Source organism: Geotrypetes seraphini, chromosome 15 (assembly GCF_902459505.1).
Source record: "Geotrypetes seraphini chromosome 15, aGeoSer1.1, whole genome shotgun sequence".
NCBI lineage: Eukaryota > Metazoa > Chordata > Amphibia > Gymnophiona > Dermophiidae > Geotrypetes > Geotrypetes seraphini.
In genome coordinates this window covers 48,241,124-48,258,527 of record NC_047098.1, presented here as the reverse complement: position 1 = coordinate 48,258,527, position 17,404 = coordinate 48,241,124, and the positions used below count along the sequence as shown (strand labels likewise).

The 17,404-nt window shown below is 48.5% G+C and overlaps 1 protein-coding gene across 3 annotated transcripts in view; it reads right to left on the bottom strand.

The window, feature by feature from the left end:
* Positions 1 to 17,404, bottom strand: part of GGNBP2 (gametogenetin binding protein 2) — a 147,028-nt gene that overhangs the window by 14,287 nt on the left and 115,337 nt on the right. For all 3 annotated transcript variants that reach the window (XM_033922193.1, XM_033922191.1, XM_033922192.1), the window contains exons 11-12: positions 17,127 to 17,252; positions 16,871 to 17,028 (exon numbers count right to left, since the gene is read on the bottom strand). In XM_033922193.1, the coding sequence (XP_033778084.1) occupies positions 16,871 to 17,028; positions 17,127 to 17,252 (284 nt within the window). The remainder of the gene's footprint in view (positions 1 to 16,870; positions 17,029 to 17,126; positions 17,253 to 17,404) is intronic.

Sequence of the window (17,404 nt, the reverse complement as noted above, 5' to 3'; positions counted from 1 at the left end):
CATCAAGTTCTGAGACGCGAAGCCATGCCAATCGTTTCATCGTTACAGACATAGCAGTAGCTCGGGATGTCAGTTCAAAAGTGTCATAGATGGAATGGACCATAAACATCCTGAGCTGCAAGAGACTGGCAGTGCATTGCTGAAAAGCAGAAAGCTTGCGGTCAGGAATATATTTTTGAAAAGTGGCCATCTGCTGGATAAGATGTTTCAGGTAAAAGGAGAAGTGGAATGCATAGTTACCTGAACGGTTGGCCAACATAGCATTCTGGTAAAGTCGTTTACCAAATTTGTCCATAGCCTTGCCCTCTCTGCCAGGAGGGACAGAAGCATACACACTTGAGCCTGCAGATTTTTTCAGGGTTGATTCCACTAGCAAAGATTCATGTGGAAGCTGAGGTTTGTCAAACCCTGGAATAGGGATCACTTTATAAAGTGAGTCCAATTTCCTTGGAGCTCCTGGGATGGTGAGAGGAGTCTCCAGATTTTTGTAAAAAGTTTCCCTTAAGATATCATGAAGGGGTAATTTTAAAAATTCCTTGGGAGGTTGGTCAAAGTCCAAAGCATCTAGGAATGCTTTGGACTTCTTAGAATCAGACTCCAAGGGGAGAGAAAGGGTGTCTGACATTTCCCTAAGAAATTTAGTGAAGGAAGAGTGCTCTGGCTTACTAGCAGGATCTTGCACTGATGGGTCAGCCTCGTCTGATGAAAAATCCTCCTCGGTACCGAGGGGATCCTCGGAGTCATCCATAAATCAGGGCCACGTACCGATGGAAGACGGGCCTGAGATAGAGGAGTAGAGGATTCGGTATGCCTGGTTTTGCGTACCGATTTGCCGGAACGCATCAACACCGTACCTGGCGACTGTAAAGCGGTACGGGTGTCGGAGAGCGGTACCGGATCAGAGACAGCATGAGCAGCTCGACGAAGAGACTTTGGCTCTGCCGATAAAATAGGCATAGATATAGAAGAGGCAGATTTAAGCGGTGCCGATAGCGTCGATGCAGACAAAATAGGCTGGTCGACGATCGGTACTGTAGGCTCAGTAGGTACCGACACCGGAAGGTTCGGAGTCGGGAGAGCCGGAAGCAGGTGTTGTAATTGCTCCTTAAGCTGGACCTGGAGGATGTATGCTATGCGCTCATCCAGAGACGGTCCCGATGGCACCGGTACCGCTTTTTTCTTGCTCGGTACCTGCGGTGCAGCTCGATGCTCAGGCGAAGTCAATGCAGAGGCAGTCACTTCTATGGGAGCGGAGCGTTTGTGGGGCCGGCGCGCAGTCTGCAGGACTTGGCTCACTGCATGTTCGACTGGCGGGCCAAGAACTGTAGGGGATGGCTTCTTAGCCGGCTTACCTGTGGGGTGCGACACTGAAGTTGCATCTTGCGGTGTCGAAACTACCGGTGCCGACTTGGAGAAAGTTGCCGATGCCGGGGTCGATACCGGTGGAACTTCCATAGCGTGACTGAAAAGAATCTGCTGTTGAATCTGGCGATTCTTCAAAGTTCTCTTTTGAAGAGAACTACAGCGGGTGCACGTCTCAGCCCTATGTCCAGACCCAAACACTGAAGGCACCACTTGTGCAGGTCGGATAAGGAAATAGGACGTGCACACCGCTGACACTTTTTAAAACCCGGTGAAGGGGGCATGAAGGGAAAAACGGCAGTAGGAAAATCGAAGCTCGAGGCTTCGATGGTGCCAACAGGCCCCGCCGGGGCCGACCGAAAAAAGTCGAAAAAAATTGACTTTTTTTTTTTACAAGTAAAAGAAAAGAAAAAATAACATGAAGAATTTCACGAAGAAAAATAACGCACGAGCGGGAAGGCGACGAAAAAAGAAAATTTTCCAATAGCCGTTGGAAACACGCGTCTTCTTAGCTCCGCGGAAACTAAGAAAATGGGGACCGCGCGCCTTCGTCGGGCGGGAAGGCACTCGCGCACGCGCGGTGCGGCCTAGCTAGAACTTTCTAAGTTCTTAGAGTGCAATCACTCTAAAATTGTCCGTACCGGGGCTCCGTCAGTGCCATCACCCATCAGTCAAGAATATGCTGCCTGCTTGTCCTGGGATAACCATTGATCTGTTGTGATCTGCTGCCAAATTGAGAAAAATTGTGTTAGACACCCCTCCCTACTGGAAGATGGTCAAAAATTAGGAGCAGGCTTGAGTGTTGGGAGTTGAGACGGCCTGCTGCTTACTGCCCCGAGGATGTTGTCTAGGTGCATACTGAGATGTTTGTGCACATTGCAAAGGAGCTCTGGCATAGGGTGTAAATCGCCTCCTTGGATAATACTGCTAGAAGAACTGTTGTAGTTGGTATGTTCTTCGGTAGGGATAATTAGAAGGGTAACGAAATTGGGTAGACTGATCCAAGGGAGTTGCCGAAAATTCCCAGCTGGCTGAGAAATCCTCCTTCAGTTGCGAAACGGTGTCCCTCACCTTTGCACCAAAGAGACTGTCTCTCAAACAAGGAGCAAATCTGTCATGAAGGTCCTCCCTCAGATTTGATACCTTCAGCCATGCATTGCGTCTGATAGCTATGGCCACAGCTGCTGTCCTACTGATCATATCATATGCATCATAGTTTGTCTTATCAGATGGTAAGTGAATTCTTGAAGAGCCACCTGTAAATTGGGGATGGACTCAGGCGGAGCCGATTCCAGCTGTTGCAAGATTGAATGATGAAAATGCTGAATTTGGAGCTCATGGGCCATAATTTTTGAGAAGAGCATAGCGCCCTGGTAGATCTTGCGGCCTGTAGAGTCCAAGAGTCGACAGTCCTTACCCGGAGGAGCATTAGTGATGGACCTGGACACATTACCCTTTTTAATGGCTGATTCTGAGACCATCACATGGTGAAGAAGTTGCAGGAATTCATGCCCTGGTGCCTTTTGCACTTTATATTTAATCTGCAGGTGTTTTGTGGATATTGAGCATGGTTGTTGCCAATTATGAAGCTGCAGATCCTGGAGGATTTGATGCACCGACAAGGCAATAAACTCTCTTACTGGAGCTTTACAGGATTGTTTGGAAATTCTTGCTACCTGAGGGAGTTGCCTCCAGATTAAAATTCAGAAGAGAAGATACTTTTCTGTAAAAATTTGGGCTAAGAATGTTCCTCGGGGACCGCAGGCTGAGGTAGAGGCAGGTCAGATTCTTCCTCCATAGTAAAAAGCTCCTGCTTGTCTGGCCATTCTGTGGAAGATGAGCAGATGGGAGTCCCAGGGCTCCAATCCAGTTGTGGAGCTATGTCAAGCTCAGCTGGTGAAGGTATACAGTTGTCACAGTCAGGACATTGCTGAGGCTCCAAAATAGGGATAAGAAGTGCAGGATCTGGTTGATGAAAAAGCCCTGCACCATCCTGCATGAATTTCTGGAACAGGGTGAAAAAAACTAGCCATAGAGTGGAAAGGTTGATAAACAGAAGTAGAGCCTGGCACTGAAGGAGACAGAGCTAACTTTTTAGAAGGTACCTGTTGAGATTCAAGTTTCAAGTTTATTAAAAAATATTTATACCGCTTATTCAATTTTCTAGGCGGTGTACAGCAATAATAAAAGAGATATCTTTAAAAGAAACAAAACAAATTAGAGTTAAAATATTATACAAAACAATGTTAGGTTAGTAGACATTTACAAAAAACACATATACTAACTACACACAATTGGGAAAGAAGGACTGAACTACAATATTTGAATAAAGCACACTTAGGGGTAAAACAATAGGCAGGGAAAGGGACGGTAGTTGATTTAGTCCTAAGGAGGACAGTTTTATCCAAAGCATCCTCAAATAAAAATGTTTTCAGTTTTGCTCTAAATTGGTTTGTCGAAGATTCCATTCGTAAATGATTAGGCAATGAATTTCAAAGGGAGGGTGCAGTGATGGCGAAATTATTGGATCTCAATGTATTAATTAGTTTTAAAGATAGTACAACTAGGAGGTTTTGTGATACAGAGCGAAGAGATTTAGCGGGATAATAGGGAGTAAGGAGTCTATCAATAAACTCTGGTAGACTGTGTGAACCAGTTGTAAAGGTTAATAGTAGACTTTTATAACTTATTCTATGTTCGACAGGCAGCCAATGAGCATCGATTAAAAGGGGAGAGACATGTAATTAAAATGTTAAATATTGAATATTAAAAGAACGGACTCCAATCGATCAATGTATTCAATCCTTTTGGCTTCATACTATTCAATCTATAGATCCAACGTATTTCTCGTTGGAGCAATCTCCTTTTTCTGTCAATATTTAACATTTTAATTACATTCTATTAAAAAGTAAGGCGTATGCGCCATTTGAGAATATCAGCCTATTAAAGCGCATGCACCGGTGTTCTCAAGTTGACAGCGCCATTTTAATGTGGAACATTTAGCTGCACAGTAAGTACTAGCCCTCAGTATCTTTGGTTATCTTTATGTTTTCTAATTATGATTCACGATTTAAGTTTTTCACTTTGATTTCTTGTAGTAAAGCCACAAACCCCTGATGAAGCCTTGATAAGGTGAAACGGGGCTCCCGTTGGGCTACGGGCTACTTTTGGTGTCAGCTTTAATTGACCAGCGTATCAACAGCTTCAAGTTAAGTGCTGGTGTTTGCTGTCACTATTTTGATTTATTTCTTTTGGTTTGGTTTTGGTAATACACACCACACAAGTAAAGAAATGATTAGCACCATATTTATTTAAACAAGCAGTGCTCGATGAAAGATACCACTCCCTGCTGTAAACCGGATAGAATTCATTGATGTTTTATCGGTGCAGGCGTCTGAGAGCACAGCTTTCACAACAAGGATAGTCATTATCACAAGTCTCTTGTTTATATTGATCGTGTGATCTTTTTGACTTGTTTCCATTGTGGTATTGTTTAGGATTTATACAGAAACAAAAACATTACACTAACAAAAAAAAAATTAAAAAAAATCAATCAGCGTTCAATTATAACTACCAAGATAAATGATTATAGGAGTACGTACAAAGTTTTCTCTTCAAGAGTTTACTATCCCTACCTTTGTTTCTTTAAATCTATTTAAGGGCATTCAATACCCACTCTCAAAAGCTCCCTTTCAATTCAGCTACTGCTCCAAGGCATAGCTATTACAAAAGCTGCTATGATTGTCTGGTACAGCAAAAAGTTCCAAGAAGCGAGAGATGCTCAAAATGCTACATTATGCTCCAGGAATATGTGCTGAGTGATGTCAGCCAAGGTACTTTCTAAGATCCTTAAATAGTTAACAGCTCAATACTATGGGAGCTTTCGGTAAGAGATACCCAAAAAGCACAGTTACTTACTGTAAAGCAATGTTACTTACCGTAACAGTTGTTATCCAGGGACAGCAGGCAGCTATTCTCACTAGTGGGTGATGTCATCCGACAGAACCCCGATGCGGATGTCTCACAAGCATACTTGCTTGAAGAAACTTCAGAAGTTTCGAGATGCCCGCACCGCGCATGCGCGAGTGCCTTCCCGCCCGATGCACCGGGCGTGTCTCCTCAGTTCAGATAGCTAGAAGAGAAGCCAACCCAGGCGAGGTGGGTGGGACGTGAGAATAGCTGCCTGCTGTCCCTGGATAACAACTGTTACGGTAAGTAACATTGCTTTATCCCAGGACAAGCAGGCATGTATTCTCACTAGTGGGTGACCTCCAAGCTAACCTCAATGGGATGGTGGGAGAGTTGGCAATTTAGGAGAATAAATTTTGTAATACTGTTTGGCCAAACTGTCCATCCCATCTGGAGAAAGTATCCAGACAATAGTGAGAGGTGAAGGTATGAACCGAGGACCAAGTGGCAGCCTTACAAATCTCCTCAATCGGTGTCGATCTGAGGAAGGCTACAGAGGCCGCCATTGCTCTGACCTTATGGGCTGTGACTTTACAGGGAAGGGGTAATCCAGCCTGGGCATAGCAGAAAGAGATGGAAGCCGCCATCCAGTTGGAGATGGTACGCTTCGAGACAGGGCGTCCCAACTTGTTCGGATCAAAGGAGACGAAAAGTTGAGGAGCAGTTCTGTGTGGTTTGGTGCGATCCAGGTAGAAAGCCAAAGCACGTTTACAGTCCAGAGTGTGAAGAGCTGTTTCTCCAGGATGAGAATGAGGCTTTGGAAAAAACACAGGAAGAACTATGGACTGGTTGAGATGAAATTCAGAGACCACTTTAGGCAGGAATTTCGGATGAGTGCGAAGGACCACCTTGTCATGATGGAATACTGTGAAAGGTGGATCCGCCACTAAGGCCTGAAGCTCACTGACTCTGAGGGCAGAAGTGAGGGCAACAAGAAAAAACACTTTCCAAGTGAGAAACTTCAGCGGAGCCTTGTTGAGAGGCTCAAAAGGAGGTTTCATAAGTTGAGAAAGGACAACATTGAGATCCCAAACCACTGGAGAAGGTTTGAGAGGAGGATTGACATGGAAAAGTCCTTTCATAAATCTGGAAACCACAGGATGAGCAGAGAGAGGTTTCCCTTGCAGAGGCTGATGGAAAGCCGCAATTGCACTCAGATGGACTCTGACCGATGTAGACTTGAGGCCAGAATGAGACAGGTGTAGAAGATAGTCCAATACAGAAGATAGGGAGGCTCGGTGAGGCTCCTTACGATGAGAAACACACCAGGTAGAAAATCTAGTCCATTTTTGGGAGTAGCATTGTCTAGTAGGAGGCTTCCTGGAAGCCTCCAACACATCCCTCACCGCTTTGGAAAACTGGAGGGGAGTTGAGAGGAACCAAGCTGTCAGGTGGAGAGACTGCAGGTTGTGATGAAGCTGAGATCCTTGATGCTGAGTAAGCAGTGAAGGAAACAATGGAAGAAGGAATGGCTCCCTGCTGCTGAGTTGAAGTAGAAGGGAGTACCAAGGTTGTCTGGGCCACCGAGGAGCTATCAGAATCATGGTGGCATGGTCATATTTCAGTTTGACCAGAGTCCTTTGAATGAGAGGAAACGCATATAGAAAGAGATTCCTCCAATCCAGAAGAAAAGCATCTGCCTCGAGGCGATGAGGAGTGTAGATCCTGGAGCAGAACTGAGGCAGTTTGAAGTTGTGGGGAGCCGCAAAGAAGTCTATCTGAGGCGTTCCCCACTGAGAGAAGATCTGATGAAGGGGCTTGGAATGGAGGGTCCATTCATGAGGCTGGAGGAGACGGCTTAAGTTGTCCGCCAAGGCATTGTCCGCCCCCTGAATGTAGACAGCTTTGAGGAAGGTGTTGTGGCGAATCGCCCAATCCCAGACTCTGAGAGCTTCCTGGCAGAGGGAGGCCGATCCCGTGCCCCCCTGCTTGTTGACATAATACATGGCGACCTGATTGTCCGTGCGAATGAGGACCACCAGGTCGTGAAGCAGATGTTGAAAAGCTTGAAGAGCATTGAAAATCGCCCTGAGTTCCAGAAGATTGATATGGCACAGCCGGTCCGCACTGGTCCAGAAGCCTTGAGTGCGAAGACCGTCCAGATGAGCCCCCCATGCATAGGTCGAGGAATCGGTCGTGAGAACCTTCTGGTGGGGAGGAGTGTGAAACAGCAAACCTATGGATAGATTTGAAGAGATCATCCACCAACGTAGAGACTGCTGAAGAGCAGGAGTGACTAGGATGTGACGAGTCAAAGGATCTGACACCTGCGTCCATTAAGAAGCCAGGGTCCACTGAGGAATTCTGAGGTGAAGTCTGGCAAAAGGAGTCACATGAACTGTAGAGGCCATGTGGCCCAGGAGAACCATCATGTGTCTCGCTGAGATGGACTGGCGAGAAGACACTGACTGGCAAAGATGAAGCAGAGCATCCAGGCGCTGAGGAGGAAGGAATGCTCTGGAGTTGAATAGTATCGAGAACCGCCCCGATGAAGGGAAGAGACTGGGTCGGTTGCAGATGAGATTTTGGGAAGTTGATCTCGAACCCCAGACTCTGCAGGAACCAAATAGTCCTTTGGGTTGCCAAGATGACCCCTGGAGCCGAGGCGGCTTTGATGAGCCAGTCGTCGATGTAGGGAAACACCTGAAGACCATGGTTCCGGAGTGTAGCGGCCACCACCACCAGACACTTTGTGAAGACTCTGGGAGACAAGGACAGGCCGAAGGGAAGCACTCGATACTGCAGATGCAGATGTCCCACCCGAAATCTGAGGAATTTGCGAGAGGCCAGATGAATGGGAATGTGAGTGTAGGCCTCTGAGATCCAGAGAGCATAACCAGTCGTTCTGCTCGAGGAGGGGGTAGAGAGAAGCTAGGGTCAGCATGCAAAATCTCTCCTTGACCAGGAACTTGTTGAGCACCCTGAGGTCCAGAATTGGACGCAGGTCGCCCGTCTTCTTTGGAACAAGGATGTACCGGGAGTAAAACCCCCGGTTGTGTTGGTCCACAGGGACCGGCTCGATGGCCCGGAGCCGGAGCAAAGCCTGAGCTTCCTGAAGAAGAAGGGAGGTCTGGGTCAAGTTGGAAGGATACTCTCTTGGAGGATGGTCCGGGGGGACCCGATGGAACTGAAGAGAATATCCTTCCTTGATGATAGTAAGGACCCAAAGGTCGGTGGTTATAGCCATCCATCGATGGTAAAAAAGATGGAGGTGACTCCAAATTGGAAAGACAGGAGACAGCAGAACGGAATTGGTTATGCTCCCGACAAGAGAGTCAAAAAGGCTGAGGAGCCTTGGGAACAGCAGAAGGCTGAAGTTTTTGTTGAGACTTCTGCAGGGGCTGTCTCTTCGCTGGTTGCCTCGCAGCAGGAGCCTGCCTGGGAGTGTAACGCCGCTGATATATCAAGGGCGGTCGAGAAGGTCGAGACTGAGCAAGTTTAGGCTTGGGACGAAGGATGGACTGGAATGACTTTTCATGGTCCGACAGCTTCTTCGTCACGGTCTCAATAGACTCAAACAAATCCGCACCTGCACATGGGACATTGGCAAGCCTGTCCTGGAGGTTCGGGTCCATGTCAATGGTTCGTAGCCATGCCAAGCGACGCATGGCCACGGAACAGGCGGCAGCCCGTGCCGAGAGCTCAAATGCATCATATGAGGATTGCATCAATTGAAGACGCAGCTGGGACAGCAAGGCGACGACCTCCTCGTAGTCAAAATGAGCTTGAGATTCGATGTAAGGCATAAACTTCCGAAGCACTGGAAGGAAGAACTCCAAATAGGTGGCAAAATGGAAGGTGTAATTGAGAACTCGGGAAGCCATCATCGAGTTCTGGTAGATGCGCCTCCCAAACCTATCCATGATCCTCCCCTCTCGGCCCGGTGGCACCGAGGCATACACCTGGGACGGATGAGATCGCTTGAGGGAGGACTCGACCAACAGTGACTGATGGGAGAGCTGGGAGCTCTCAAACCCCTTATGATGCACCGTGCGATACCTGCCATCCAGTTTGCCAGGAACGGCAGGAATGGAGTACGGCGTTTCAAAACAATGCATGAAGGTTTGGTCGAGGAGCTTGTGGAGAGGCAAGCGAAGAGACTCAGCAGGAGGATGAGGCAGATGCATGGTATCCAGGTACTCCTTGGAGTAGCGGGAACCCGAGTCCAAGGTGATTTCGAGATCATCCGCCATCTGCCGTAGAAAAGATGAAAAAGACAGCTGGTCCGCCAAGACAGGACGCTGAGACGGTCTTGATGAAGTCGAAGCCTCTTGATCCAAGGAGACATGGGATCTACAAGGAGAGAACGACCTGTAGGTATCCTCGAACTCAGGGCCCGGAGGAGGGGAGATATCTGAAGATGAATACCCCACACGAGGAAGCTTCTTCTGAGGCGAGACTGTAGAATGCCTAGGCGAATGCCTCGAAGAATGCCTGGAATGATGCCCCTCCCTTCGTCTCGAAGGAGATCTGGAACGGCGACGCCCAGATGGCTCCGCAGAGGCCTCCAACGAATAGATGGGGCTGGAGGCCGTAGAGCGAAGAGGAGGATGGGCCGACGCCTCTCGAGCAGCATTCCATGGGTCGAGAGATGGTTTGGCAGGGAAGGGACTCCGGAAGAATTCCTCCTGACGACGCCCAGGGCTTCGACTACCCGAAGGCAAATCCCAAATGTCTTCACCCGTGACGGGTATGGGTTCCAGAGGCGGCATCTCACTAAACGAAGCACGCCTCGATGAACTGGCGGCCAAGCGCTGCTCCTCCTCCCCTAGCAGTGAGAGCGAGCGGCGAGGCGGAGGAGGAGGGGGAGGCTCGCCCCCACGAGGAGGTTCCGCATGCCCATGCTGGATTGTGGCAATCAACCTGGGCCCCATGGTATTCATGAGCTCGATGAATTGGGCTTCCAGGACCGACCGCAGCGAAGCCGACAAAAGGGGGGGGGGGGGGAGCCGCAGCCGAAGTGGGACCCCCTGTACGGTCTTTGCGGTCCTGGGTGGTCGAGTGCTTAGCCTTGGAAGCCTTAGGCACCTTAAGAACCACCGGGGGAACGGTCTGAGGAGGTACCTGATCTTAGGAGACCGAAGAAGGCACCGGAGCAGGAGGCGGGGTCGAAGCCGGAACGAAGGAGGCCGGCTTCAAAAGACCCGATGCAGAAGGAGTAGATGACGACTTCGCAGGTAAAGGCGAAGCGCTGGTCGAAGTTGAAGGTTCCTTGGAAGCTTCCATCGCGAACATCGACTCCCACAGGAAACAGCGACGCTTGAAAGCACATGCTGTTAGAGTGGAACAAGGCCGGCACGATTTCGGAAGATGTTCAGGCCCGAGACACTGTAAACAGCGTCGATGCGGGTCCATCAACGAAATCGCACGCTGGCACTTCATACACTTCTTAAAACCGGTAATAGGCCGGGACATAGGCCGAAAAAGCTCCGCCACTAGATCGAAGGAGCGGGGCCCCAGCCACGCAGCCGACCCGGTCGAATTTTCGGAAAATTTTTTTAAAAAAAATAATAAAACGACAGAAGAAAACACACGATTAAGAGAAATTAAACTCAAAACCGCGGCACTAGAAGGCAAGAACACGGGTTCACTCAGTGTAGAGAGTTGAAGCAAACTTCTCAGCTCCGCGGAAAGAAAAGAACTGAGGAGACACGCCCGGTGCATCGGGCGGGAAGGCACTCGCGCATGCGCGGTGCGGGCATCTCGAAACTTCTGAAGTTTCTTCAAGCAAGTATGCTTGTGAGACGTCCGCATCGGGGCTCTGTTGGATGACATCACCCACTAGTGAGAATACCTGCCTGCTTGTCCTGGGATAACAGGTGTTATCTAGGGACAGTAGGCAGATATTCTTAACTGATGGGTGACGGCACCGACGGAGCCCCGGTACGGACAATTTTAGAGTGATTGCTCTCTAAGAACTTAGAAAGTTCTAGTTAGGCCGCACCGCGCATGCGTGAGTGCCTTCCCGCCAACGGAGGCGTGCGGTCCCCAGTTAAGATAAGCCAGCTAAGAAGCCAACCCGGGGAGGTGGGTGGGACATAAGAATATCTGCCTGCTGTCCCTGGATAACACCTGTTACGGTAAGTAACTGTGCTTTATCCCAGGACAAGCAGGCAGCATATTCTTAACTGATGGGTGACCTCCAAGCTAACAAAAAGAGGGATGGAGGGAAGGTTGGCCATTAGGAAAATAAATTTTGTAAAACAGATTGGCCGAAGTGTCCATCCCGTCTGGAGAATGAATCCAGACAATAATGAGATGTGAAAGTATGAACTGAGGACCAAGTAGCAGCCTTGCAGATTTCCTCAATTGGAGTAGATCTGAGGAAAGCCACAGATGCTGCTATAGCTTGGACTCGATGGGCCGTGACAGAACCTTCCAATGTCAGTCCGGTCTGAGCATAACAGAACGAAATGCAGGCAGCAAGCCAATTGGAAATCGTTCGTTTAGATACAGGGCGACCCATCTTATTTGGATTAAAAGACAGAAAAAGTTGGGGAGATGATCTGTGAGGCTTAGTACGCTCTAAATAGTAAGCCAAAGCACGTTTACAGTCCAAAGTATGCAAAGACTGTTCCCTTGGATGAGAATGAGGTTTTGGAAAGAAAACAGTTAAGACAATGGACTGGTTAAGGTGAAAGTCAGAGACAACCTTAGGAAGAAACTTTGGATGAGTACGCAGAACCACCTTGTCATGATGAAAAACAGTGAAAGGTGGATCTGCAACTAGTGCATGTAACTCACTGACCCTCCTGGCAGAGGTGAGCGCAATAAGAAAGACCACTTTCCAAGTGAGAAATTTGAAATGAGCTGTGGCCAACGGTTCAAAGGGAGGCTTCATCAAAGTGGAAAGAACCACATTAAGATCCCAGACAAGAGGAGGAGGCTTGAGAGGTGGTTTCACATTGAAAAGCCCCCGCATAAATCTGAAAACCAACGGATGAGCAGTAAGAGGTTTTCCGTGAACAGGTTCATGAAAAGCAGTGATGGCACTGAGGTGGACTCTGATAGAGGTAGACTTGAGACCTGAGTGAGACAAAGAAAGAAGGTAATCCAACAATAGTTCTACTGCTAGTGAGGTAGGATTATGATTATGCAGAAGGCACCAGGAAGAAAACCGGATCCACTTCTGCTGATAACACTGAAGAGTGGACGGCTTCCTGGAAGCATCAAGAATAGAAAAGACAGGCTGAGAAAGAAGGGAGTGGGTCGAGCTCAGCCCGGGAGATACTAAGCTGTCAGGTGTACAGGTTGGGATGTAGAAGGGACTGCTGATGCTGAGTAAGCAGAGTAGGAAAGACTGGAAGAAGAATGGGCTCCCTGGAACTGAGTTGCAGAAGAAGGGAGAACCAATGTTGTCTGGGCCACCATGGAGCAATGAAAATCATGGTGGCGCGATCCCTTTGGAGTTTGAACAAGGTCCGCAACATGAGAGGTAGAGGAGGAAAGGCATAAAGGAACTGACTGGTCCAATCCAGAAGAAACGCGTCTGGTGCCAGATGATGAGGGGAGTAGAGTCTGGAGCAAAAGAGAGGCAGTTGATGATTGTGAGGAGCCGCAAAGAGGTCCACTTGCGGAGTGCCCCATTGAGCGAAAATGGATTGGACAGTCATGGGATCGAGAGTCTATTCGTGAGGTTGGAGAATTCTGCTGAGATTGTCGGCCAAGGAATTCTGCTCTCCCTGGATGTAGACGGCTTTCAGGAATAAATGGCGAGCTGTCATCCAAGACCAAATCTTTTGGGCCTCCTGACATAACAGGCGAGAGCCCGTCCCACCCTGCTTGTTGATGTAGTACATTGCAACTTGATTGTCTGTGCAAAGCAGTAGGACTTGAGCCTTGAGGGCGTAAAACATCGCTCTGAGTTCCAGGAAATTGATGTGATGTCTCTTTTCCTGGGCAGTCCAAAGATCTTGAGTTTGGAGATCGTTCAAGTGAGCTCCCCAGGCATACGGGGATGCGTCTGTGGTGATGACGAGATGATGAGGAGGCAGATGGAATAGAAGACCTCTGGAGAGATTGGAAGATTTCAACCACCATTGCAGAGACTGTCGAAGAGACGATGTCACAGATATGTGTTGAGAACAAGGATCCGTTGCTTGGGACCATTGGGTAGCTAGGGTCCATTGAGGAGTGCGCAGGTGAAGATGTGCGAAGGGGGTGACATGCACTGTCGATGCCATGTGACCCAAGAGTACCATCATTTGTTTGGCAGAGATGGACAGCTGTGGAAGCACCTGCTGACAGAAATGAAGAAGGGTCTGAAGGCGGTCGGATGGAAGAAACGCCCTCATGAGAACAGTGTCCAATATCGCTCCAATGAATTGAAGTCGCTGGGTTGGAATGAGATGCGACTTGGATAGGTTGATCTCTAAACCCAGAATTTGGAGAAATCGAATGGCCTGGTTGGTGGCAAGAAACACTGCCTGAGGTGAAGGAGCCTTGATTAGCCTGTCGTCCAGGTAAGGGAAGACTTGGAAATTGTGAGAGCGTAGAAAGGCGGCCACCACAATGAGACATTTGGTGAATACCCTGGGAGAGGAGGCCAGACCGAAGGGTAACACCTTGTACTGGTAATGAGAACGATTGATGAGAAATCGGAGGTACTGTCTGGACGTCAGATGGACAGGGATATGTGTGTAGGCTTCTTTGAGATCCAGGGAGCATAGCCAGTCGCCCTGAGTGAGAAGAAGGTAAAGTGTGGCAAGAAAGAGCATTATGAACTTCTTGACTAAACATTTGTTGAGATCCCTGAGATCTAATTTGGGTCTGAGGTCTCCGGTCTTTTTGGGGACTAGAAAGTACCGGGAGTAAAATCCCTGTCCTCTTTGATCTAGAGGAACTTCTTCGATGGCATTGAGGAGAAGGAGGGATTGAACTTCCTGACCTAGAAGGAGGGACTGAGACCTGTTGGAAGCAGACTCTTTTGGAGGACTTGGTGGTGGAAGAGCCTGAAAGTTGAGGGCATATCCGTGACGGATGATGGAGAGAACCCACTGATCTGCAGTGATTACTTCCCAAAGGCTCAGAAAAAATTGGAGATGTCCCCCGATGGGTTGAAGTAGAGGAGATGAAGAGGGAAGACTGGTTATGTCCTGGAGGAGGAAGTCAAAAGGGCTGAGTGGACAGGCTGAGCAACAGGTTTCACTGGTTGTTGCTGCTGTTGATGAGCCTTCTGGTGCTGTTGCTGTCGTTGCCTCCGAGGCTGGGGAAGATGAGGATGAAGATGCCGAGCTGAGAAACGGTGCTGGTAAGATGTCTGCTGTCTAAAAGGACGAGCAGGTGGGGGTTTCTTTTTGGTTTTCAATAAGGTATCCCATCTAATCTCATGAGCAGAAAGTTTCTGGGTGATGGTATCCAGAGATTCTCCAAACAGCTCGTCATCCAGGCAGGGAGCGTTGGCGAGGCGGTCCTGGTGGTTTACATCAAGCTCTGAGACGCAGAGCCAAGCCAAACGTCTCATAGCGACAGACATTGCTGTAGCCCTGAATGTGAGCTCAAAAGTGTCGTAGATGGAACGGACCATAAACTTTCTGAACTGGAAAAGACTGGAAGTACATTGTTGGAAGGCAGGTATCTTGCGTTCCGGAAGGTACTTTTGAAAAGCGGCAAGCTGCTGAATGAGATGTTTCAGGTAGAAAGAAAAATGGAATGCATAGTTACCTGAACGATTGGCCAACATAGCGTTCTGATATAACCGCTTGCCAAATTTATCCATGGCCTTACCCTCTCTGCCAGGAGGGACAGAAGCATACACACTAGAGCCCGCAGTTTTCTTCAGGGTCGACTCTACAAGCAAAGACTCATGTGGGAGCTGAGGCTTGTCAAACCCTGGAATGGGGATAACCTTATAAAGAGAATCCAGCTATCTAGGGGCTCCTGGAATGGTTAAAGGAGTCTCAAGATTTTTATAAAAGGTTTCCCTCAAGATGTCATGTAAGGGTAATTTGAGGAATTTCTTTGGAGGTTGATCAAAGTCCAAAGCATCAAGGAATGCTTTGGACTTTTTGGAATCAGACTCCAATGGAATAGAAAGGGTGTCTGACATTTCTTTAAGAAATTTAGTGAAGGAAGTCTGCTCTGGCTTACTATCAGGCTCTTGAACAGATGGATCAGCCTCATCAGATGAAAGCTCATCATCGGTACCTAGAGGTTCATCAGAATCATCCCATAAGTCAGGGTCACGCACTGAAGGGAGTAAGCCCTGGGTTTTGCGTACAGATTTGCCTGAGCGCATCGATACCGTACCTGGGGAAGTATGGAAAGCGGTACGGAGGATTGGGTCAGAGAGCGGTACCGGCTCAGAGACCGAGTGAACCGCCCGATGTAAGATTTTCGGTTCCGCCGATAGAATAGGCATGGATACCGAAGAGGCAGAATGCAGCGGTGCCGATAAGGTCGATGCCGACAAAATAGGCTGGTCGACAACCGGCACCGGAGGCTCAGAGGGTATCGACATTGAAAGGTTCGGTGTCAAAAGAGCCGGGAGGAGTTGTTGCAACTGCTCTTTAAGTTGGACCTGGAGAATGGACGCTATGCGGTCATCCAATGAAGGTCCCAATGGCACCGGTACCGCTTTTCTCTTTTTCGGTACCTGTGGTGCAGCTCTACGCTCAGGAGAAGTAGATGCCAATAACGAGGCAGTGACTTCAATAGGAGCGGAGCGTTTACGGGGCCGGCATATGGTCTGCAGGACTTGGCTCACTGCTTGGTCGACCGGCGGGCCCAGGACCGTAGGGGATGGCTTCTTAGCCGGCTTACCTGAGGGGTGCGACGTCGAAGGCACGTCTTGCGGTGTCGAAAGGGCCGGCACCGATTTCGATGATGCAGCCGATGTTGGGGTTGATGTCGGTGGACCCTCCATAGCGGTACCGAAAAGAAGTTGTTGTTGAATTTGGCGATTCTTTAAAGTTCGCTTTTGAAGAGAAGTGCAACGGGTGCAAGTCGAAGCCCTATGATCCGGACCCAAGCACTGAAGACACCAATTGTGCGGGTCGGACAAGGAATAGGGCGTGCACACCGCTGACACTTCTTAAAGCCCGGTGAAGGGGGCATGAAGGGAAAAACGGCAGTCGCAAAATCGAAGGTCGTGGCTTCGATGTTGCCAACAGGCCCCGCCGGGGCCGACCGAAATTGAAAGAAAAAAAAATAGATTTTTTTTTTTTTTTAGATTTTTTGAAAAACAATAAAAGGGAGAAAAAATGTAAAACAATTTCACAAAAAAATACGCGAGCGGGAAGGCGGAGAAAAACTTTTCAACAGCCGTTGAAAAGAACGCGTCTTCTTAGCTCCGCGGAAACTAAGAAACTGGGGACCGCGCGCCTCCGTCGGGCGGGAAGGCACTCGCGCATGCGCGGTGCGGCCTAACTAGAACTTTCTAAGTTCTTAGAGTGCAATCACTCTAAAATTGTCCGTACTGGGGCTCCGTCGGTGCCGTCACCCATCAGTTAAGAATATGCTGCCTGCTTGTCCTGGGATAACTCAAGTTGTTGACCCTGCCAGTAGTAAAATATTGACAGGAAAACAGTTTTGCACTTACATGCTCGCTCTCACACTTGAATGGTTTGTTTTTCTTTTTCTTCTTTTTGTTTTTGCCCTTCGAGTTACTTTCTTCGGAAGAATTGGCCCAACATTCTACACAGCTGTCTCCATCATCGTCTTCTTTGTCTTCACAGTGGTGGGCACAGGAATCATCACCTGCAAAACCAGAAAGCATGAGCCCTAGACAAAGAATACCAACCGAATATGAGAACAAGGCTGCAATGGCCATAACCATATGGTTCTGCGCAACTCACCAGTTTCGTCGTGATTGCAAATGCCTTCAGTGCAAGCAACATCCGAGCCCTCTCGGGAACCTGTTTCACTACCTTCCATGCTAGACGAATAGCCACAGTCACTACCATTACAATGTGGAGATAAACCTGCAATAAAAGAAGGGGATGTAAGATTTGGAATCATCATCATGCTACACAAAGGCAACAAGCTACCAAGAAATGCCACCAAAATTACAGGAACAACATCTATAACAGTGGATGGTAAAAAAACAGTTTCATAGTTCTGCTTCTTGAGATGG